Source organism: Dermacentor andersoni, chromosome 4 (assembly GCF_023375885.2).
Source record: "Dermacentor andersoni chromosome 4, qqDerAnde1_hic_scaffold, whole genome shotgun sequence".
Classification (NCBI taxonomy): Eukaryota; Metazoa; Arthropoda; class Arachnida; order Ixodida; family Ixodidae; genus Dermacentor; species Dermacentor andersoni.
The window spans coordinates 127,208,422-127,233,045 of NC_092817.1; the positions used below are offsets into that span (position 1 = coordinate 127,208,422).

General features: G+C 45.4%; 1 protein-coding gene across 1 annotated transcript in view; it reads left to right on the forward strand.

Moving 5' to 3' along the window:
• Positions 1-24,624, forward strand: part of LOC126537621 (transmembrane 9 superfamily member 1-like) — a 132,678-nt gene that overhangs the window by 87,424 nt on the left and 20,630 nt on the right. The window contains exons 4-9 of the mRNA XM_050184775.2: positions 329-433; positions 2,264-2,382; positions 3,765-3,947; positions 7,662-7,733; positions 17,787-17,931; positions 22,240-22,365. Of these exons, the coding sequence (XP_050040732.1) occupies positions 329-433; positions 2,264-2,382; positions 3,765-3,947; positions 7,662-7,733; positions 17,787-17,931; positions 22,240-22,365 (750 nt within the window). The remainder of the gene's footprint in view (positions 1-328; positions 434-2,263; positions 2,383-3,764; positions 3,948-7,661; positions 7,734-17,786; positions 17,932-22,239; positions 22,366-24,624) is intronic.

Consider the following 24,624-nt stretch of genomic DNA (forward strand, 5'->3'; position numbering starts at 1 on the left):
TCAGTAGTCAGGTGTAGTCAGTCAGTAGTAACAGGTGTAGAACCTGTTACTGCAGGCAAGGCCACATTAGCAACTGCTGGTTTTAAAAAAAAGCTCATGGGGATTGACATTGGTATGTTCTTGGTAAGCATAATTTCACTGTGGCACAGTCATGATTTGCTGAAATTGCAGTGGAAATATGTATCTGCGTGGAGGCAAACATTTGCTTCCTATTGTTGATTAGCATACAAGTACCTTGATTATGCGCAGTACATGTGCTGCAAGTGCGCTGAAAGACTGTCACCGAGTTTCGCTTGCTTAGCTTGAATGAATGGAATGTTTCTTTCAGTTTCTGTGGAGAAGAAAGTGCTGTGCACGGTGAACCTGTCAGCCGAGGACTTCAAGAAGTTGAAGGAAGCCATTGAAGACCTCTACTACTTTGAGTTTATTTTAGGTATGTTGACAACACCATGATGGTTTAGATTTTTTTCACCTGGTGCGTAATTCCGAGTTTGTGCAGCACAAATATACAAGACATTTATAACAACACAAATGATGTACGCAGCTGCTGACTCCCAACTGCTTGTTTATGGAATGGTCGTACCAACCTTTACGAATGTAGAAATTTAATCAAAACAACAAATTCATATCTAAAGATGGCTATCCCGAAACCACAATTCCTTATAGCTTATATTTACTTTATTGTGAACAGCCTCAACTAACTTTCTCTTTTTGTTTTTGTTTTTGCATGTCTTAAGGCATGCAAAAGAAGTGAATGATATGGCAATATATAGACAGCCATCTTTAGATGTGAATTTGTTGCTTTGATCACATGTCTGCATGGATAAAAGTTGTTCTGACGATTCCAAAAATAAACAGTCAGAAGTCAGTGCCCATGTACGTCAAGACAAATTGAATAGTCTATTCTATCTTGGAATTTTTAATATTCCCACATCCCTATTATTTACATTTCTTGCTTAGCTTTGTTATTTATTTATTTATTTATTTATTTATTTATTTATTTATTTATTTATTTATTTATTTATTTATAGTTTAGGTATAGTTATAGTTTAGTTATAGTTCAGAAACACCTTGCAGACCCTGCATCGAGCATTGTGTAAGGGGGGCGTCACAACACTAAGCAGTAAATGGACAATGGGAGCTAAAGTAAAGAATCACAACCTCAGCGATGCACAAAAAAAAGAAAAGAAAAATGAACATAAAAAGAAGGAAAGAAAAAAAAGGAACAGTGGAGTGCATAAGTAGGCGTAGATAAAGCTTGGTGCCTAAAGTGAGTCTGCCTAAAGTGAGTGTGAGTGTGGCAAAGACATACTTGTTGGTACTGTATAAACACGCAGGACATGTAAGATGTGATAATATAAAAGCAGGGGACATATTTTCAATGGAAAATGAGTTATAACATTGTTTCGGGTAACAGCCTCCCAGTTTAAGCATTGTCTTTTTGTTCATTTTCTTAGTTGCTACCCACAGAAGCAATTGCACAAGGACAACCATCATTAATGCATGGACAAGCCATGTGCACATGTCTGGGTAACCAAGTATGAGCCTTGCACCTTAGTATAATAAAATTTCAACCTGGATCTTAGCATAGTTGAACATGGCTTTCAAATCAACTTTTATACAATTTACATGCATTTGATATTGTATGTTGAGTAGCTAGGCATTAGGTAGCTAGCTCATAGTTCAACATGCAAAACAATCACATAATGGAGCTGTTCTGAACTGTTGCTTGCAGATGTTTAATGCATGTGATGCATATAAATCTGAGCAACTAACTGCACATAGCCTAAAACATATTGTGGTCGTTCCTGTTGAAATCGGACTTCATGGCTTGGAATTGCCCCTTTTTCGCAAGCATCGTTTTGAAACCTACAAATCATGTTATCAGAAAGCATCCCTGTGGGGCAAAAACTTTGCGAGGCTCGGAATTTCATTCAGTACACTCTAAAAAAACATTTTTGTACCATTTAGAGCTTATGTTGTCTCCAAACAATAATCGTCATGCATGTTTTTACTTTCTTTAACGCTGCGTGCACAGTACTTTCAGGTCACGAACAGCATGCAAATTATTACAGTGACACAGCACTCTTGATGGGTAAGTAGCAAGCACAGAGTTTTACAGAAAGAAAAACACAAGCCAGATAAATGACAACTATCGTTCGGGAACATGATACACTCAAATGGTGCAAACTTTATTTATAGTGTACTTTTTTCTCAGCACCCAGTTCAAGCACTGTTTTGCTTCCATTCTTGCAACTTTCAGATGGCCTGAGGCTATGGGGCTTCATAGGGCAGCTAGAAGAGGGTTCCTTGATCCCACACAAGCATAAACTGTACCTCTGGACACACCTCACCTTCAACATTGAGTACAATGACAAACAGGTGAGAAGAACACAATACCCGTGGTTTAGAAATAGATTTCAGGGCCATCTGTGCTGGCCTGGATGAGCCGAGTGTGCCCGTTACTTTTCTCATGAATATGTGTAGCAACACTGCTGTTATGGAGCAGTTGCCTTGGATAAATTTATGACACTCCTGGGCACACAAACAAAGGCAAACTTGGATGTGCTTTGTAAGGTTCTTACAGTATTCTGCGCAAGGTCCCTCTGGCCAAATGCAAAATTTATTACTGTAGGCTTCCTCTAAGTACAACAACTGACGCTTGAATTGGGTAAATACTGTATTTATTCATTGTGAGCACTAATGTTCTTACTTGGAAATCTTTTCCTAGGGCAGACCAAAAATGGGCATTTTTGGTAGGACATGAAGTGTGTACAATGCATTCACTGTCCTCTAGCACCGCCAAGGACAGTGAAGCACTGAAGCCATTTGGGTCGCTATTGTGTTCACCATTGGGGTCTGACACATCCATGCTGACCAATCAACGTTGGACTACTGTTGAGTGTCAAATATCATGTTAGAAATAATGGAAGCTTGGATGCATGGAAATGTATGGGTGCCAGTAGAGACCATCGATATGGGATTGAATTAAAGAAAAAATCTAATTAGCTGAAGCCAAAATGACGAAAGTCTACTGTGTATCATGAAGCAATGATTTGATTGTGTGGCCAAGTAGTCTCAAACAGTCTGGCTTCATATTCAATTTGGTTCACCACCTATGGCACTTCTGTTGTTGAAAATCAAGCATATCATTGCATCTTTCACATTGCTACAAATAAAGTAATACTGCATTAGTTTCTTAATTTTTTCCTGTTTTCCTTTTGTGCTGATTTCATATTTATATGGCGACATGTCCTTTGTAGGCTTATGGGTGATGAAAGTCTGGGTGCAGGCTCAGAAGATTCTTATTGCTCAAGCATTGTAGTTGATGCAAGATGAGGGGATACAAGGACTTGTTCCCTGCTTCCTTATGGCTAGATTAATACTAGTGTAATACACAGTGCAATAATGGTGAGTTCATTGTGAAGTAAATTGTATGTTTGCCACCATGTTCTGCGACACTGATGGTTTTGAGTATGTGTGCTGTTTCTTGACTTTTGGATGTAAATAGGATACAGGCAAATATACTATAAGCACTTGCGTAGTTATGACTATTGCCTTGCATCGTTCAGGCCAGGGAAGTGCTCATTACAGCTAGTGCTGCAAAATTGCTAAAGAACTTAGGAGGTGTCAACATGTTGCCTACAATTAGCAGTAAAATTTCTAGAAATGAAACAGACCATAACAAAGATCAAAGGATCTTTTTGTTGGGGGCCTCTACATAACATGCAGGGCAGTGATTGAGCGGCCAACATTTTACGCAGGTGATATCGGCTAATGTGACAGTGACCGATGGTGTGCCTATGCTCCTGGATGAGATGACAGCTCCACTGGACATCACACACACATACTCAGTGCGCTGGCTGCCCACAAACGTCACTGAGCGGGCACCTGGGGGACTCTCCAAAGATGGGCCTCGTGGATTTTTCTTCCCACAGACATTGGAGGTGAGCAGAGGCGTACTACAGAGTGTTTTACAGGTTTACACCATGGCGGTTGCTGCCATTTGCCACGGATCTGCTAAACTTGAACTACTGTCGTGCAACCAGGTAAAACACGGGGAATGCGGGCGATGGAAATTCAAGACGATGAGCAACACGAGAACAAGGTGAGAGCAGGAGCCAACGTTTCAACAAGTGGACTTGTCTTTTTCAAGGTGACATATGCTCTCCTTGGCACAGCATATATAGGTACGGATCTTCTAAAGGGGTGAGAGGGTAGAACAGGTGGGCAAGGTAACTCCCGACGGTGTGTTAGCGGCGAGGGTGTAGAATTGAAAAGGAAGCTAATGTGCTATCGAACGTCGGTGCAGGAATGTGAGGCTGCGCTGTGCGTCAGCCGGTTCACGTGTCATTGTAGGTTCCTCTTTTCGTGGAAGCAGCCTGGACCACGGGAAGGTGGTGGTGGTGGGGTAGGGGTGGGAGGGAGAGAAGGGTAGGGATATGTGCTCTACTCCCATCGTCCGGGCCGCTTCCACGAAAAGAGGAACCTACGTTGACACGTCAATCGGCTGACACACGATGCAGCCACACATTCCTCCATCGACGTTCGATAGCACATTATATTTCTTTTCAATTCTATACCCTCGATGCTAACACACTCTCGGCAGTTACCTTGTCCACCCGTGTTACCCTCTCTCCCCTTTAGAAGAACCGTACCTATATATGCTGTGCCGAGGAAAGCATATGTCGCCTTAAAAAATACAAGTCCACTTGTCGAAATGTTGGCTCCTGCTCTTGCCTTGTTCTCATGTAGTGCAACCAGTAATATAACTTATACTTCACTTCTACTCCGTTTCATGGATAGCAGGCAACACTGTGAAGGCTAAAGAGACTTTTCCGATGGCTCACATTTGCAGCTAAAAATAGTGTGTCAGAGATGAACGAAAGACGTAGGTAGGTGTGATGTATTTTGGTGTAATATTAAGTCTGATACCTTTATGTCGCAAAATGTGACGTAATTCATTACGTGGACAGGGTTCACAGATGCGATCCTATTTACCACTGAATGAGTGGTGCAAAACATTTCTGCAACCAGGGGCCACAGCACACTGCTTAGTATATCACATACTGGAAGCACAAATATGCATAAATAATGTATGATTTGACAAACACCTTACATTTGCAAGTTGTACTTATATTGAAGCAGTTATTCTTTGGAAAGCGCCGTATATCAAGATTAACTGAACTTTGTGGTTGCACATTGCAAGTCGAAATGGTAAAAGTGGCTTTATGCCGTGATACGTGCACAGGGAAAGGCATCCTTTTAAAAATGAATAAAACTAGCCTGGTAGTCTTTATCTAGAAAGCCACCTAGATATGTTTACAGCTGGCTCTATTATGTTTGTTGACTATTTCGTTTAATATTCAGACCATATTGTGTATGGATGTACGTTCGACACTGTGCCAAAAGTGCTTATTGCTGCACTAAATCAACTTTTTGCCTGCACCAAGATTTGTGCCGAAATGTCCAACGGCTGTTCCCCCACTCCACTAGAAAGTGAAACCCAGCAGTCTTTTGCACACTCTGAAGTCAGATCTATGACTGCAGGAATTATTTCAGAAAGGAGGGACTAGAGTAAAAGAGTAAAAGTTGTGGTCACTTGCTTCATTAAGCTTTTCCAGATTTGGAACTTTCTGCTCCTAATAGGCGGCATTAAGGTTAAATTTGCAGCTCCGGAAATGCCCCCCCCCCCCCCCTCCATTAGCTTGCTCCAAATTCAACATATCCTGCTGTGAAACCAAGGTTTTCCTGCTCCAGAAATTGTTTTAGCTGTCCCACCCCTGTTTGTGCAACTTTGCACTGTGGGCTGCAGTAACAGCTACAACTAAAAAAAAAAGGAAATATACTGTCTATAGGCACGTGCTAATAGAGCCCTGTAGCCTGCTCATTTATCTTATCTCTGCTCAGCACCCCCTCATCACCCTTGAATAGTGCAGCCTGGCAGAAAAGTCAGGCCTCCAACAGTCAAACTTCTTGAGACATTTATTCTTGTCAGAGGTGTGTAAAGATGTAACGAAGCTAACTTTAAGGAGCTGTGTGGCAAAGCTGAGACCCTTGCCCATTTTTTCTTGCTAAAATATCTGGTGCTCATTAGATCCCTACATTGTTTAGGAGCTTTAATATCATTTCTACATTAGTTTTCTACTCTTGACACATAGAAAGTGGGCGCGCATTTGAGTTGGGGGTGTGTTAGAATTGCACAAATTCTGCCAAATTAGTTTGCAGTGTGTTATGGCATTTTTTCTGCATCTTGTTTAATTTGACCCACCGGATAATATGATTAACTTCATCAGTCCTGCCATGGTGAAATTAACAGAAGTCAGCTGTAATTTCAGTACATGTTTTGCTATTGGATCAGTTCAATTATAAGCAGACTTTGCCTTCTGTTCTTTTTCCGTTACTTTTTGACAGTTAAAAAGCAAAACTGACCACAGATTGTGACTGTGCACTAAAACTGTTTTTGTGAATGAGAGCAAAGTTTACCAGGTTTACCATATCATTTCTACAAAACGCACAACATGTGGAGTGTTTTAGGTGCACGTACATACTTTCTGCTTCGCCCAGCCCTCAAATTTTGTTGCTGGGAAAAACATACAATTCATGCTCAATTAATTTTATAAAGTGCCAACTGCGGGATCATTGCACATGACTTAACAGACCGACTATGTAGCATCATCCATGTCAAAAGCCCAGAATGGCTTAGATATTACGAAATTTTAATGTGGCATACAATGCACATCTAAAACACTAACTTTTTGGATGTTCCATAGACTTCCAAACCTTTGTGCAGTGTACATCTAAAGTGCTGTTTTTAAATATGTTGATTGAACATTCGAACCTTTGGGATCAATGTTGTCTCACAGACGTACATATGTGCATGTAATGGATGTCCATGGGACATCCTATTTTTTGTTGGATATTTGGATCAACCCAGTAAGTCTCTTGTATTTTTGTGGTTGGCTGGGAAATAGCTGTCAGTGCAAATTCGTTTTTTTAAGAATCTTTATGCTAACGATCACCATATATACAAGTCTGATCCTTAATTTATGATGTTTTCTATCCCTCAATATTACACCTATTATAATAGTCTGCTTCACTTTTGGATGAGAGCTGATGTTACAAAACATTATAGTAGATGCAATAATCATGTGCCTTTCCTTAATAGCAAAAATAGCTTGCACCACCTTTGTTATTTGACATTCGAAAACATGCTCCAACACAGACGGCATGTCTGTGTCTCACAGAAGGCTACCATAGAGCACTACATATACCATCATAAGAAATAAAAAAGGAATGAATTAATAAAGGACTGTGCACCAGGCAGGAAGAGCAAACATAGTGGGAGCTTCCAGGCTGTGCAAACAGAAGCTGCTGAAGAGAGAGCGGGCTGCAGGAAATTTGGGCAGAAACTGCTTTTTTTTTCTCTCTGTCCTTTTTTTTATAGAAGGTAGTCTAAATTACGAATGCGAGAAAGCAAGCGCTCATATTTCGTAATGCTTTCGGGATCTGGGACACCTTCACAATAATAATCGGCAAGAAAACGTTACGTATTGCTTGTTGAAGATTTACTGCCTCCCTTTGAATTTACTTTGCGCATGCTCTTGACGCTATGCACTTCTCTCAAGGTTTGTATTTATGCAGTTTTCATTCTCAATCAGATCCACTGGCTGTCGGTCATAAATTCTTTGGTGCTGATTGTCCTGCTTCTGGGCTTCATCGGTGTTATCCTAGTAAGTAATGCATGGTTTCTGTATTTTGTGCTCTAATTGGGTTGTTTATTATAGAGGCATTACCTTATACATTGTATGACTGCATTATTAACGCGAAGTGCACCGGCTTTGCCATTTGGTACTGGAAATTTTACAATCTTTGGAGCAGGGTTCTTTTGCAAACTGAATTATGTTATAAACAATGCCCATCTATATTTACCTGCTACAATGTAAGCACTTGTTGCAGCAGAGGCAAAGCCTGTCTTGAGCTACCTCCACAAAGTTGTGCATGAAGCTTTAACTTTTTTGTCGCGACTGATTCTCTCAGCATTCATATGTTGCCCTTCTGTTTAAATTCTTCCTTCTTCAGCTTATGCTAGTATTACTGAAGATGTACCATGCACATTTGTCAAACCACATTGACATTGTTGGGCAGGTCATTGGCCTGCTTAGCCTGAATGTTGCTGCTGTAGCTATGTGAGAAGCACTCTGCTGGGTTACAGAGGTGCGAGTCAACTGGACACAACACAGATGGGTGATAACTTCAGTAGAAGTTGTTGTGTGGGTATGTTAAACATAATTATGAAAGGAATCTTAACACACAAGAAATATACCCAAAAACGATGACGCCCTCTTCATCTTGCATTTTGTGCTGTTTTGTTTTGATTACATTAATCTAGATATTTTTGTGCTGTGACCTACTTCGAAAAATAACTTTTCATGCCAGTCACACCATTTGAGCCTGGAGCCTGCGAACTTCAATGGCACTCTTTTGGCAACAAAATAACGCACCATCCAGATAACTCGCCTAACGAATTATAACCAGACAGATACAGTGTTGAGGCAACAGTGATAATTAATGTGACAGGCAGACCCTGTTGCATCGCAGTGTGAGGCAACCAAATGGATGCAACATCACTAAAAGTAGCAACATATTTACCCTGTTGTTCAAAACAGTATACTTCTGTTAATTCGATTTTGACAGAACAGACGAAACCAATCAAATTATCCAGCAGGTTAAAGAAGACAGAAGGAATGTTGGAACACAATGGTAATTTATTTGGCAGTATATGCCTGGTTCTAACACGACGTTGAATTAAATGCACACCCACTTTCTGTATGTTCAAAATAGAGAACCAACATAGAAAGGATACGATGTTCCTAAACAAAGCGGAAATCTAATGCACACCCAATTTTTTAGCAAGAAGCACGTAGCATGCCTCCAAGTCTGGTAATAAGAAAAGGATGAAATCAGCCAATTTTATTTTCACATAATAGAAATTTATTTACACCTAATGTCCATTGGCAACAGCCCCAGACTGCACTTTATTGCTGTCTGTGAACCACAACACATCCTCCGTATGGTCCATTTGGCGTTTTGTACTCTGGATTTATCAGACGGCTGCGTAACAATCCCGAATGGCATTGGTGCAATGCTTAGACTAACAGCTTCGCCAGTTCGTCTTTCAACACATCTAAGTGCCAAGAAACATGTGACGCGACTTTTGTCGTTAGGTTAGCGTATAAAATAACCTATATTTTGAGTGAGCGTTAGCAATCAGGCTGAAAGCAGTAAGTCATCACTGTCATGCTATGTAAGAACTCCATCTGTAGACATTTTGTGATAGCAATGGCAATGACGCTGGCTAGGCTGTCTCTGATGGTAGGCTGCTGCGAAAAGTGCAAACTTGATTTTTGGTTTCGTATCCAATTGCACCGCGCAGACAATTTTCGGCATGATTTTCTTGAGAAAAAAATTCAATGGCAATTTAACGTTTAATTTGAGAGAAATGCATTCGGCATTACATCGTGCCTCTTTGAGGTCCCGGATCCATGATTTGAACCGCATTCACACAACAAAGGGCTGTTTAGAAGCTCACTCAACACAACACATTTAGGAGCTCATCCCCCCCCCCCCCCATGTCAGCGGGGCACCCATTTCTGTGTTATGAGGGATCAAAAGGACTGCGCGGTGTCGGGTGACGCGTCGCGGCAGGCGCCAGGGGGGCGAGCTGCAGATTCAGGGAAGTCAGTATTGTGCGCACGGAGTTGGCAGTCCGCTGACGGCCACACGGGTCCACACAGACCAGCCTTGAAGGGGACTGCTGTACGCAGTATTGTGGTTCTGGCTCCCAAGTACCTGGCTAATTGGAAGCGCCGCCGAGGCTAAGAAGGGCTTAGCAACATTGACCACGTGCTGCATGTACGGAGCAGGGATCTATTCTTTGATGCATTTACAGTGGGTGCATCATGGTGCTGGTGCAATAGAAGGGCACGGAGCAGCCGCTGAACAAATGCCATAGGTGTTCTGCACATACACTGATTACTGCACAAGGTTCAACGGCCATTCGCAGCATGTAAACATTGTCTATGCAGCGTCCAATTGGTCATTCTGTTTCTGTACATCTTTCCCCTTGTGGTGACAGCGATGCTTCATGACAGCAACATTGCGTAATATTTTTTTTAGTGGCTGCATGTGGGTCTGGTTGCAAGGCCACCGTGGAAAAGAATAATTGTTTTTGTTTCCCTACTAATGTTGACCTACAAAAAAAGTGAATGCAAGCTATTCTGTGGCAAAAGATTCTCAGTACGCCTTTTGACTGGAAACATGTTTGCATGTGTGAAAAACATTTAGATGCCAAAGACATTATTTGTGAAGATGTGTGCACGCTGAACAAAAATGATGTGTTGCTGCAACATGAGCGATCTAAGCCCAAAGCAGATGCCATTCCGAAGATTTATGATGGTTTGTCAGTTTATTTACCTGTCTAAGCCGAAAGAACAGCCTCGTCCAGTGACATCGGATTGTCCACAGACACAATATACTGCAAGGTTCTCAATCATCCACCATAGTGGATTGGTGGCTATGCCGTTCTGCTTACAAGCACAAGCTCGCCGGTTTCAAATCCCTCCCCTAGCCTGGCCTCTCATATGGCCCTGTAGTGGCCACCACTAGGCATCGGCTGAAGATAATAAGGGAAGGCAATGACACAGAAAGCACACATGGGCAAGGTTACAAAGGTTCAGTAAAAAATATACCGGCAGAACCCATCTCATTATTCTTTCTTCAAAAGATGAAGCGCCAACAGAGACAGCACATCAATGAAGAAACAACAATGACAGGACAAGGCGCTACTTGCAGCTATTTATTGAGATCAAAAGTGGCTGAATATATAGCCATGGGGAGAGGGGGAAGAAAAAGATGGAGCATGAGGATGAATGTCAACGTCAATGCAATTATCATTGAAGAAATGTAGCGATACATCATATTGCCACTGCAGAAATGTGTCATGTATGAGGGCTGCTATCTCATTCTTCCCTCTAACCACGCTGCACCATCCAGCAACACCACAGCAAAGTCCATGCATGGCATGTGTGTGAATAGCGTATACATTCAGACAACCACACCAGGGAAAGCTTGTTGAACAGCACCAATGGCATCGCCTTGATGCGGCAATATTGTGTACTTCTTAGACAGGACGTGACAAGCGAGAGTGTTGCTATGATGATTGGTTAAAAATGTAATGTGTAAGTACTGTAAGTAATATTAAGTCTAAGTAATATTGCAAGTACCATAAAAGAAGCTGCACCATTACATTTTACAATAATTTTAAGTATCATAGAGCCATGGGCGGGGTGTTGCAACCATGGGAACAATGCATCACATGCTGAGCACTTTGGCGCACTAACAGCCACTTTGCAGAAGCTGAAGTAACCATAAAGGTGACTCCGTGGCCTCCAAGATTAGACGGTGCACAGCCCTATCGCAGAGGTCACGGGAACAGCCTGAAAGGCCACGAACAGGCTGAGAAGGCTTGGCAACCATGGTGCACCTGCTTCTGCTAATGCCCTGCTGCTATTGGGTGGCACCATATTGCTGCTAGGTGTCACGAGCCAGCGCTGAGGGAGAAGTTGGGACTGGAACACGCGCTCGGCAAGAGGCGGGCACTGAAGGAGAAGTAGAAGCTGTGGATGCCAGCTTGAATTATTGCACGCCATCTTGTACGACTGTCTGCCTCGCCGACACTGGGTACATCTTCCATTTTCTTTTCGTGACAATACTGGTGGAGGTGCGGGGTATGGTTCATCCGATGCCACAAACCCCTCCTTGTAGCAGGAGTACCAGTTCTCTACTAGTGAACACAGCTGTTCACCGGGCAAGCAGGAGAATCCGAAGATTGCCTCCGGAGCTTGATCATCTCTCCGCAAAAACATCGACGCCACCATGGACCGGTATGGAAGGAACGTCGACGTCTCTACCGACCATTAGGCAAGGTACGGCCACAACAGCAACTCAGTACCTGCTGCAGAATCTCCGAGTGCTGAAAGTGTTCCACAGGGATATCTTCTAGGATGTAGAAGACTGGTTAGTCCAGTTTGAGCGCGTTGTCGAGATAAACGAATGGAGCGATGCAGTGAAGTTGAGGAACGTCTACTTCAGCTTGGAGGACGGTGCCCGCACTTAGTACAAGAACCAAGAAGGGCTCATCAAATCGTGGCTCGAGTTCTGTCGTGCCTCGCTGGAGACCTACACCAATGCTGATCACTGCGAACGACCGGAACGGGCGCTCCAATCCCGCATTCATCTGCCGAACGAGAGCGTGATGTCGTACGTCGAGGATATGACGCGCCTCTTCCGTCAGGTGGACCCAACCATGTCCGAGGAAAAGAAGCTGCGCCATTTAATGCGGGGTGTTAAGGAACAGCTATTTGCTGGCCTTGTTCGAAGCCCGCCGAAGACTGTGGCTGAATTCTTAACCGAAGCCACCACGATGGAAAAGATGTTACACCAGCGCTCAGCTCTCTATGAAAGGCAATTGAACGCAACTTCACTTTCGGACCAGCGCTCAGCTCCGTATGAAAATCACGCAAACGCTGCTTCACTGACGAACACGATTGCCTGTGGAAACGTGGACGTTCTCTGAGACCTTATCCACTATGTGGTGCGTGACGAGCTTCAACGGCTCAGCTGCCCACCTCACCCCACGCTGGGTTTCATTTCTGCCCTTGTGAGGATTGAAGTGCAGCAAGTGATCCGAGGTCCCGTTCCAAGCAGCAAGGTGCCGCCTGTGACAGCACAGTTGCAGCGGCCATTGTATGCGGAAGTTTTGGGGCGAGTCCCTGTCCCCGCTGCGACCCATTTCATCCCCACCACATCTTACGCCGCGTCATGCGTCCCGCCGCTCCCGTCAGTGCAACCGATCCAACGTATAAAGGATCAGCGCCCGCTCGAAAGGAAATCTGACATCTGGCGTACCCCGGACAGAAGGCCTCTGTGCTATCACTGGGGAGAATCCGGTCACGTATACCGCGAGTGGCCATAACGCCGCGTCGGACTGCAAGGTTTTGCCGCGGATGCACCAAGGCCCAGATATGCGAAAGGCCTAGGGCGATTGAAGAATACCTGAACCAGCAGAGTATGCCACTGTTCCCGCGGTGGCAGTTGCGCTCGCCGTCCCCCAGGCGATCTTTCCCAGCTCCTAGAAGCCCTCCAATGGCAGCGCAGGGACTATCGCCAAGCCCTCGCCGGGAAAACTAAGAACAGCGACCTTCGGGGGTGAGGCCACTGATAATCACCCTTCTGAAGACCTCCCATCGACGCGAGCACGGTCTATTCAGCACGATTCAACGATGACAGCAGCCGAACTCGGCGACAGACTCTTACTAGACATACCTGTTGTGCTCAACGGCTGCCACAATAGTGCTTTATTGGACTCTGGTGCCGACTACTCAATCTTGTGCGGAAAACTAGCGACAGAACTTAGAAAAGTTATCACACTTTGGTCTGGAACGCAAATTCGTACTGCTGGCGGGCATATTGTAACATTGTTGGGCATGTGCACGGTCAGAGTACAAATTCATGGGTCCACGTTTCCAGCCAGCTGCCTTATACTCCGCCATTGTTCTCAGGACCTCATCTTGGGTATCAACTTTCTGCGAGAGTATGGTGCCATTATAGACCTCTGGGAGCGCAGTGATTTTTTCGACAGAAAGAGCAGCGAACAGTCGCGACAATTGCCGACGTAACGCACTTCGGTTTACGGCGACAGTGTAACTGTACCACCACGCGTAAGCGTCCTGGTAGTGGTCGTATGCGACGATCTGCGTGACGGCGAAGCTGTTGCAGAGGGCAATTCCTCTCTTACGCTGACTCATGGTGTATGTGCAGCCCGCAGTCTCATTATGCTTCGAAGTGGACTTTCGGCTCTCCTCGTGACGAATTTCAGCCAGGAACATCGGCACCTGTTTCGTCGTACTACTATCGCTTTCGCTGAGCCCATAGCAGACGTTGCTGAATGCTTTGCATCTATGACAAAGGAGAACTCAGCTCAGACACTCAGCAATATTGACATCAATTCAGACCTTTTGGAGGAAAAGCAGAAAGCGCTGTGCGAGTTGCCCCTTCGGTTCAAGGAGTGCTTGGCATCTTCTTCTTAGGTACGCCAGACACCCATCACGAGACACTGAATAATCACGTATGACGATTCTCGTCCCATATGACAACTGCCTTATCGCATATCGGCGAAAGAGTGCAACGTGATTAATGCACAAGTGAAAGAAATGCTTGACGATGACATCATACAACCATCCCAAAGTCCTTGGTCGTCGCCAGTGGTCCTCGTCAAAAAGAAAGACGGAACGCTTCGCTTCTGCGTTGACTATAGAAAGTTGAATAATGTCACAAAAAAAGACAATTGTCCACTTCCGCGGATCGATGATTCATTAGATCGACGGCGGTGAACCAGGTATTTTTCATCCATAGATCTGAAGAGCGGATATTGGCAAATCGAAGTTAACGAACAAGATTGCGAAAAAACTGCCTTTGTTACCCCGGATGGGCTGTACGAATTTAAAGTATTTCCATTCGGCCTGTGTTCTGCACCGGCCATATTCCAGCGAATGATAGACGCTGTTCTGATGGGTCTGAAGTGGCACTGACGTTTAGTATACTTTGATGACGTCGTCATGTTTGCGGCGACCTTCGAAGAACATCTGAAGCGTTTAGAGGCGGTACTTGAGTCGCTCCGCTCCGCTAATGTCACACTAAAGCTAGAAAAGTGTCACTTCGGTTACGAAGAGCTGAAGTTTCTCGGGCATGTCATGAATGCCGACGGTGTCCAGCCTGACCCAGACAAAACATCTGTTGTTGCTGCTTTTCCGACTCCTCATGACAAGAAAGCAGTGCGCCGCTTTCTCGGTCTGTGTGCGTACTATCGTCGCTTCATCGCTAATTTCTCACGCATCGCTTAACCACTAATGCGCCTCACATGAGAAGACACACCCTTTGTTTGGACGGATGAGCAGGACGCAGTTTTCACCAAGTTACGGCAACGCCTGCAGGAATCACTCATCCTCGCTCATTTTGACGAGGACGCTGACACCGAGGTGCATACCGATGCAAGCAACGTTGGTCTTGGCGCTTTACTCATTCAACACCAGAAAGGCGTCGAGCGAGTGATCGCTTACGCCATTTGCACCCTTTCAAGCACCAAAATCAACTACGCCACCTCCTAAAAAGAGTGTCCAGCAGTTGTGTGGGCCATCATGAAATTTCGGCCATATCTCTACGGTCGCCCTTTCAATGTAGTGACAGACCACCATTCCCTGTGTTGGTTAGCCAACTTACGAGACCCGTCCGGGCGACTTGCTCGGTGGAGTCTCCGTCTGCAGGAGTTCGATGTTACCATCGTCTACAAATAGGGCCGCAAACACGAAGATGCGGACACGTTGTCGCATGCTCCCGTCAAAACTTGCGATAAGGACATGGTCGAAGATGGCGCATTCCTTGGGGCCCTCATGGTCGTACCTGCCTCCCTCCGTTATGACATTCTCCTAGCCTGCCATGATGAGCTGACATCTGGACACTTGGGATTTTCACGCACTCTTGCAAGAGTACGCCAGACGTACTACTGGCCCAGACTTTCTACCATGGTGAAGCGTTACGTGCAAAGCTACCATGAGTGTCAACGCAGGAAATCGCCGTCTTTGAAGCTCGGGGGGTTACTCCAACCTATCGCACCACCTAGCGCGCCGTTTGATCAAATCGGCATGGATCTTCTGGGACCCTTTCCCTTGTCAGCCAGCGGGAACAAGTGGATTATAGTCGCCACAGACTATCTAACACGCTACACTGAGACGAAAGCTGTACAACGTGCCACGGCCTACGAAGTTACCCTGTTCTTTATCGATCACATAGTCCTCAGACATGGTGCACCATCACACGTCATCACCGACAGAGGAACTGCCTTTATAGCCCAACTGATAGAGGACATATTCGAGCTGGGCTGTACGCAGCATCGCAAGGCGACTGCCTATCATCTGCTGACCAACGGACTGAGGGAACAGCTAAGCAAAACCATTGCTGACATGCTGTCTATGTATGTAGACGTCCAGCATAAAACATGGGATCAAGTCCTGCCGTACGTTACATTCGCGAACAACACCGCCATTCAGGAAACCACACGATTCACACCGTTCCATCTTGTCTACGGGCGCGAGGTCCAGACCACGCTAGACACTGTGCTCTCGCACGACACCGACGCATCTCTTACTTCCGACGCCGAGCAACTTACTCAACACACAGAGGAAGCTCGTCAACTCGCGCGCATACATATCACGAAGCAGCAGAGTACAGACGCACGACACTACAACCTTCGACATCGGCAAGTTCAGTACCAGTCAGGTGACCAAGTCTGGGTGTGGACTCCAGTCCGTCGCTAGGGGTTGTCTGAGAAGCTGCTGAGTAGATACTTTGGACCCTACAAAAAGATACGCTGCATTAGTGAAGTGGACTATGAGGTCATTCCCGACGGTACCACGTCGCCTCGGCGTCGACAGCATCGCTCAGAGATAGCGCATGTTAGTCACCTCAAACCGTATTTCGCGCGTTAAGGCGGCGCCAATCCGATCTCATACGACTTCCACTTTCTAGTTTAGTAAGCATCAGGTCGATGCGTTTCTTTTAGCGGGGGAATAATGCCGCTAGGTGTCCCGAGCCAGCGCTGAGGAAGAAGTTAGGACTGGAGTGCACGCTCGGCAAGAGGCGGGCGCTGAAGAATGAGTAGAAGCTGAGGACGCCAGCTTGAATTATTGCACGCCATCTTGTACAACCGTCTGCCTCGCCGACGCCGGGTACATCTTCCATTGTCTTTTCGTGACAATATGATGTCATGGGAGAGTGAAATGTGCACCTTAAGACCATGGAAATGCAAGTGGAGGGTAACTCTCATTTTGCTTGTATTTTGAATTATCTCTGGCCGATAACTTGTGTTTGTGTAGGTCAATTTTCTTGATTCCTCGTGTTCTGTGTTCTATGGCATGCTGAGAATAGATATAGAGCAAATATGGTGACCCAGAAATGGTGTTGCAGGGCGCCCTTTAATAGTTGTTGCAGCCTAGTGGCTGTTTGGGCATAAGACCCTGATTGGATGTTTACAAAGCTTAGCAGGAGAATTGTTTATTGACTATAAAGCAGGAGGTCATGACAACTGCAATGGTGAAAATGATTGTCACAACTTCATGGTGATCTTTGCTTTATTAAATATATTTAGTGCAACTGATGTTGGTCTTCTCCAGACCACCGTCAGCTGCACTTCGCTCCTCATAGAGGCAGGATGTGTGTCAAGTGAGCTCCTGAACAGCACTTTGCAATGTGGTGAACGCGACTTAAATTGTGGATCCAGGACCTCAAAGAGGTGCATCGTAATGCGTAACACATTTCTCTCGCATTTACCGCTACATCAGCAGAGACTTTTTCTTTCTTTCCTTTCTCTCTCTCTCTTTGCATTGTTACATATGACTAATATTTTGCACACCTCATTTTAGGCATTAACTATTAAGGTATAAAGCCTATCCTCCCTAACCAGCATGTGTTTGTTACTTCCTTGTGCACACAAGTGGCACATTGCTCTTTAATACGTAATGTGATCACATTTGTACACTGTGTTTTTTACATACTGCTTTTCTCTTGGGGTTTCTTTATGCATTGTTCTAAATACGACATACGAGTGTTAGTGCTTTGCAATGCTAATAGTAAATCTTGTCATCATGTTCGTGCATTTGCTTCCATTGCAGACACGTGTCCTTAAGAACGATATTGCTCGTTACAACTCGATGGAAAGCAAGGCTGAAATGGATGTAGAAGAGTATGGCTGGAAGATCATCCATGCAGATGTCTTTAGGTTTCCTCCTTACAAGAACCTCCTCTGTGCCATTCTGGGTAAGTTCATCTGATCAAGTTGAGATCTTTCTACACTAGTCGAACGAGGAGTACCGACCCCCGCACTTACAAGCTTAAGCAAGCCACAGCTCTGTATCAGCTACTCCCTGCGTTGTCTGATCTGCTGCTTAAAATGCGAACTCTGTCTCTCAACCCAAGTTGATGACCCAAGTGAGTTCATCAACCCAAGTTGATGATGAAGAGGTTTACCACCTCTAGCAACACCCAACATAGTACTTGCGTTCAGTGCTGGACTTCATAGGAAACAAGGGTCACCACACCAAAGGCGGATACATGGAATGGGCACTGCTAGCATGTCGCTCAGAGAGGAATACCCCCCTTGCCTACACTGTGTTTATGCAGTGATAAAGGGCATGTGCGTGAAAGTGTAGGACAATATTCATCAATGTTTGCCTCTAATGAGTTTGGCCCAGCATAGCAGAACCATGAACAAGCAATACGCACTGCTCTACCACTTATCGTTCAGAAAGGAGCATCCCAAGTTATGCACTCACCATAGTTGGAAGACTTCTTCTGAGTTATGATTGCGGCAGAGCATATTTCATCCCTGTATTTCAACAAGACACTAACACGGCTCCTGTTACGCTGACCACTCGACGTGCCCTGAGGCTTGTGCTATCACTTGGTGTGTGACTAAGTACCTCTGGATTCATAGTAAGGTTCGTTACAGCACAACACAATACGGGAACAAAAGAAGGTATAAAACGACGACGTGGCGACGTGTCGCCATTTTATACCTTTTTTTGTCCTCAACTTGTGTTGCACTGTAACGAACGTTACTATGAATCCCAACCAACTGGTACAACTTGCCATCTTGATACCTCTGTATTAACAAGTGTTTGATGCCATTTAGTAATGTGTATGTTTGCTTGGTTCAGGTTATTAGTCCAAATTAGAGCACTGCATGGGCCGTCTTCTCAGGCCTGGGCCCGGCCCAAGCCCAAAAGTTCTATGCAACAAACCACCTGAGCCCGATTTAGTTGTTTCAAACCTGATCCATACCCGGCCCCGGCCCGAAGGATTTGAGCCCGGCCCGGTCCGGTTCGGCCCCATTTGCCCTTGAGCGTAAGCGAAGCATGGTCCAATTCTCGGTAATCTGCCTTTTTTATTTCCTGTGCTGCCCTCTGCCGCACGCCGCTGGAAACATTTTGGAAGGGTGCCGGGGCTTTCGCCGCTTGATTTATGTACCTGCACCCACGTTGAGTGTGTGTCAGTTGCGCATTTAGTGGATAGCAAATCATTATTAATGGCTTCTCTGGGGTAGAATGTCGTTCCTGGAAGCCATGAAGCACTCAATGACTACTGGGTGAGCAGGCCTGAGTGCACTGTTGTGCAAACAGTGCGGCCGATAAAGGCACGCTGAGTTCCATTTGCTGACACGGTTGGCTTGGAGTTTGTTGTCGCTGATTTCTGCACTTGGAGCTCCCTCTTCATATTCTTTTTGAACATTATTTAGATATTTCACATATTCAAGAAGACTTCGAGCGCAGCCTTCCATGCCAGGTTTATCAAAACGATGCACTTGTTTACATCGACATCTACAGACACTGATCGTTGTTAACATCAAACATTGTGGAAAAGGTGCATCACTGATATGAAATAATGTCAAAATGTAGCAAAACTGACATATCCGCATATGTGCCATGTTGTTCCACCCTGAGGCGGGTGGAACAACACGACACGGAAATGAGCACTTAAACAACGGCAACTGTGATCCAAATAACATATTACAGGCTGTTACAGTTTGCGCATACCATAAAACATTATTAAAGAAAACTGTGCTCGCATAAATTAAATGCTCATTTGTATACCGTGTTGTTCTTTCGCAAAAATCTGGATACCATCACTGATACCGTTGGTATAACTGAGCAAGACGGTTGTTTATGCTCCTCTATACAAAATGCACTGTCTCTTGTTTCGTGTTTGACACAGAGGTAAACAGTGCATCTGTGGAATCAAGAAATGTGTCAGCATAACAACATGCACAGACCCACCTATCTATGTAGCAAATGCGACCGTCAGCCTACCGGTACGGTGACTTACAGTTGACACAGCGTTGTGTGTACGCACCATGCGAAGTGAAGTGTTGTTGATTTCAAATAGCTAAAGACAGAACTGATCTGTAAAAGCAGTTTTCTTCATGCTAACTGCTTACATTTCAGTCAAGTCGGCCGGTAGTGGGTGCACGAACACGACGGCACCAGGCTTAACTTTCACTTAACAGGATCAACATTGGCTTAAACTTCATGTGCATGGCTTCAGAGGGTTGAAGCTCGTGCATGTCAACTTCGTACGCATGTTCCGACTCACTTTGAGCGTGATTAATCACTATATATACAAGCAAAGGCGCTGTCGCTACCATGTTGTTACTTCAATGGCCGATCGCACAGGGTTCAGCCGAACGATGATCGGCACGCTGATTTTCTCGGTGCCGTCGACAAGAAAGCCCACTGCAGTGCAACAGCTCGCGCTCGTTGGTTGCGTCGTTGTCGGCCTGGTATGATAAAACGCTTTCAGTGACGCACTGTACTGAATAGTCAGTCAATCAGTGATGTGAGTGTCTTGTCGGTCTCTTATTGACACAGTGTTACCACACCTTAAACCAGTACGTGAAGTTAGGCACGTGCTGGCATCACTAACAAGTCAGGACCGATGCTGCAAGAAGACTTCATCAGCGACGGGATGTTTTTGAGTGTCGCCCAAGTTTAATGCGCAAGTTTTTCATTAAATATGCTAGCCATCAATGAAAGGCGGCAACTATGTACATGGCTCATGGCGCAGTCCAAACCATTCGGACGAAGCCCTGGCCACTTTCGGCTTTAAAGTGGAGTTGTAATCTTATGCATCGCACTGCACGCACTGCACTGCAATGGTGTCGTGCTACCAGTGGAGTTTCAGCGCATTGCATGGCACGAGTGTTTGCAGCAGCGCGTCCAAGCACTTTCTTTTTTTTTTTTTTCGGGGGACTTTTCAGCGTGCAGCAACGTGCACGACCCTTCCAAAACGTTTCGCAACTAAACCGCTAGGGCAGGACGCATGCGTCGTCACACCATGAAAAAGGCAGGTTGGGAAGATACTATCCACGGCACAGGACATTTTCTAGATACAGTTTTGACTGTGTCAGGACTTGGTCTGGCATTGTTGCTGATAAACGAACCGGTGAAATGGAAAGAAAGATTATATATTCAACCCATTATACATGTGCATTAACATGCAACATGAAAGCCTGTGCTACATTTGCCAAATAGTTGCACCATCCTCCAGCGTGCCCAATGTTCGAGTTCACAGGATCAAATGATAGCTAGAGCAGGAGCAGGAGGGGGGAGGGGGGGGGACAGACTGAGCACGTGCTATAGGGAGGGAGGAAGAGGCAAGCGCGTTTCTCCTCCTCGGCCGTAGCACAGGCTGTGCATCGCTGTCCACGTGGCTGAGCCCACTCCGTAGATGCTGTGGGGAACTAGCAACACTGAATCACATAATATGGGACTGCGAGAAGGACAAGCCTCCTCCTAACCTGATGTCCTCCCCTCACCTGAAGCATGGAAGGCAATGCCACGCACTTTTAGCCTGGACACCCAACTATAGGCCCTAGAACAAGCTGAAGAGGTCGCCATCAAACATCGATTGACGGCCATCTGCCCCGTCGGAAGAAACCATGCCTAATCACCCCACTTAATGCTGACAAAATAAAATTTTTCCGTCCAGAGGCCCCAAGAACTGGCGGAGCGCCACCACATTCCCGTCTCGACTTGGGCGTCGCCTACGGTTTCGGCCGGAGGAGTTTCCCGCGTGGGATCTCCAACGGCTTGAAACTCCTCAGGACTTCAATAATGTTCTTGACTGACTGACTGACCTATAGTAGGCAGTTTTCAAAAGTCACCAATAGCATACCTGGCCTATTACGGGCCTGATGAAGATCCGGGCCTATTGCGAGCTTGACCGAGACCTGGGACCAACCCAAGCCCGAAGCTCATTGGCCCAAGCCTGACCCGGGCCTGCAATAGAGATAGCTTACACGACCAGAGCCCGGCCCGCGGGCTGGAGCAGGCCCGGGCTTGTGCAATGCTCTAGTCCAAATTCCCAGATTTTTCAAGTTATATTAATGAAGTTTTGCTGCACCAGTGCAAAATCAGTAAGCATTGCTCAGGGACTGCTAGGCAGTTTATGCTCATTGGCATCCCTTTTGTTTGCTGTGTCCTGGTTCATGATCTTAGATGACATCTTGTCACATAAAAGTTGGGCCGTGATCTTGCATTAATTTTCTCTTTCCTGTTTCCTTTTGTGCAGGTGTTGGCACACAGTTCCTATGCATTGCTGTGGGGGTGCTGCTGATGGCCCTGCTAAGTGTGTTCAATGTTCACAACCATGGTTCCATGAACACGGCCATCTGCGTCCTCTATGCATTAACATCCTGTAAGGAGTTATCCTGACTTTATTTTTCTTCGGGGAGTATAAACCACATTACAAATTCAATGTTATGCTCTGTGAGCAGTCTTCACTTTCATTCTTCAGCATTTCTCTGCTGTTAACATCAACAAACAAGACAGAGATTGCAACAAAGCTTAGGAGCATGACCTAACCTTGGAAACTGCTGTTCCAAATTGAGCTTGCTTGAGTTTAGCTGAAGGGTTGCCACTAAATAACCTGGTTTGTTTCTTGGAGACATCAGGAATGTGTATGTTGTTAAAGTTACATGTGCAGCTTTTTGTTATCTTTCTGCATTAACATACAAACATAGGAAAACCAGCCTGATGTGGCCGCTTGTCATTGCTTGGCAGCAAAATAGGCAATATTGTATGCATAAAGCATCTCCTAATGTAAGCATCATCTGCTAGGCTGCAGTCATAGCCAAGGTTGGCATACTCAGCTACACATTTCCCATCAAGGCACACGGTTGTGACTTAAAAAGCAGTCTAAGAAGTTCACCGTAACACGACTGGTATATTGCAGCTATATGTAGTGCTGCTGCAGAGTGTCGTTAGAAACTCTCAACGTAGTGTCAAGTTTGCTTCTGAGCCACTTTATTTCTTCATTCAACTTTCAGTTATAACAAGCAACATCGTTATATAAAGGTTATATAAACACTGCATGCTTGTATCACTCAGTTTTCTTATGATTGATATGCCACAAAGCAGCAAACCTTCACAATGCTGAATATTCTTACATAGTATTTTGAGCACTTGTACCAACTTGACAAAAAATGTGTTTAGTTGTTTCTACTGATTCGTAGCTTCTTATACCCATAACCAAAAGAACCAGGAAAAAAGGCGCCAAGTGCCACCTGGCTACCCTTTCTCTATGCAAAAAAGAAAATTTTGCCAAATTTACCAAACATTTTCTTTTCACTTAGCTCACTTAGTTTTCACTTCTGGCTACTGCATTTCACTTGCAGTGAAAATTCTTGTTGTACTCATGTTCGTGGCATGAGTTTGAACTGAGTGTTTTGTTGGGAACTGTTATTACAGAGAGTTTTAGATTAGAAGATCGAAGCTGTTTGCATAAGCAAGAGCCATTACACTACTTGGGTCTTTCTGGGACCCTAGTGGCTTGCATATTGACATGTGTACTTATCTTTATCAGGCGACCATGTTTCGCCGCCTAACAAATGTTATCACACAGCGCGGGACGCGCCTGCATGTATCCGAAGTTTCTGGAAAGTTATCAATGCTTCTATATGCTGTCTGTTGTCGCCGAACCTTGTGTTATCTGATTTCATCGCCTGACACGAATGGTGTAGAACTTTGTGGAAGGCATGCGGGTCCCAACGATTAGTCTGGAACATTCGACGACTGCTATATAAATGCCGACGCGCTTAACTCGCTGATCAGATTTTCGACGATCACCGACTGTGTTCGCCGCTGTCGCCGTTCTTTGAGTATAGCCTGTTCTTGAGGGCACAAGTTCGCCCAATAAAATGCTTGTTTCGTCTTTCCCAGTTTGGCTGTTTTCTTTACCGTCACTACCACGTGACATCTGGTGGAGGTGCGTGGCATCGATCCCAGTACCTCTCCTAATAGATCTCTCCTCCCAGATCCTAATAAGCACGGAAGACTTCACTAAACAGCAACGAGCAGACCCGGAGCTAAAAGGCCTCATTGAGTATTTGGACGGGAACACCGACGTTGTCCCTAGGGCATTTAAGCGTGGGTTGTCTTCGTTCACGCTACAAAACAACCTGCTCGTGAAGAAGAACTTCTCACCAGTACGCGCCAGCTACCTTCTTGTTGTACCGTCAGCGCTGCGTCCAGAAATACTGCACGCCCTACACGACGATCCAACCGCTGGGCACCTCGGATTCTCCCGGACACTATCGAGGATACAGGAAAGGTATTACTGGCCACATCTGACCGCCGACGTCGCCCGTTACGTCAAGACATGCTGAGACTGTCAGCGACGCAAGACACCACCGACAAGGCCAGCAGGATTACTACAGCCGATCGAACCTCCTTGCTGACCATTCCAGCAGATTGGGATGGATTTGTTGGGGCCGTTTCTGACGTCAACATCCGGGAATAAGTGGATCGTCGTGGCGACGGACTATCTCACCCGCTTCGCTGAAACTAAAGCTCTACCAAAAGGCAGCGCAGCCGAAGTGGCAAAATTTTTCATCGAGAACATCCTGCTGCGACATGGGGCTCCAGAAGTACTCATCACCGACAGAGGAACGGCTTT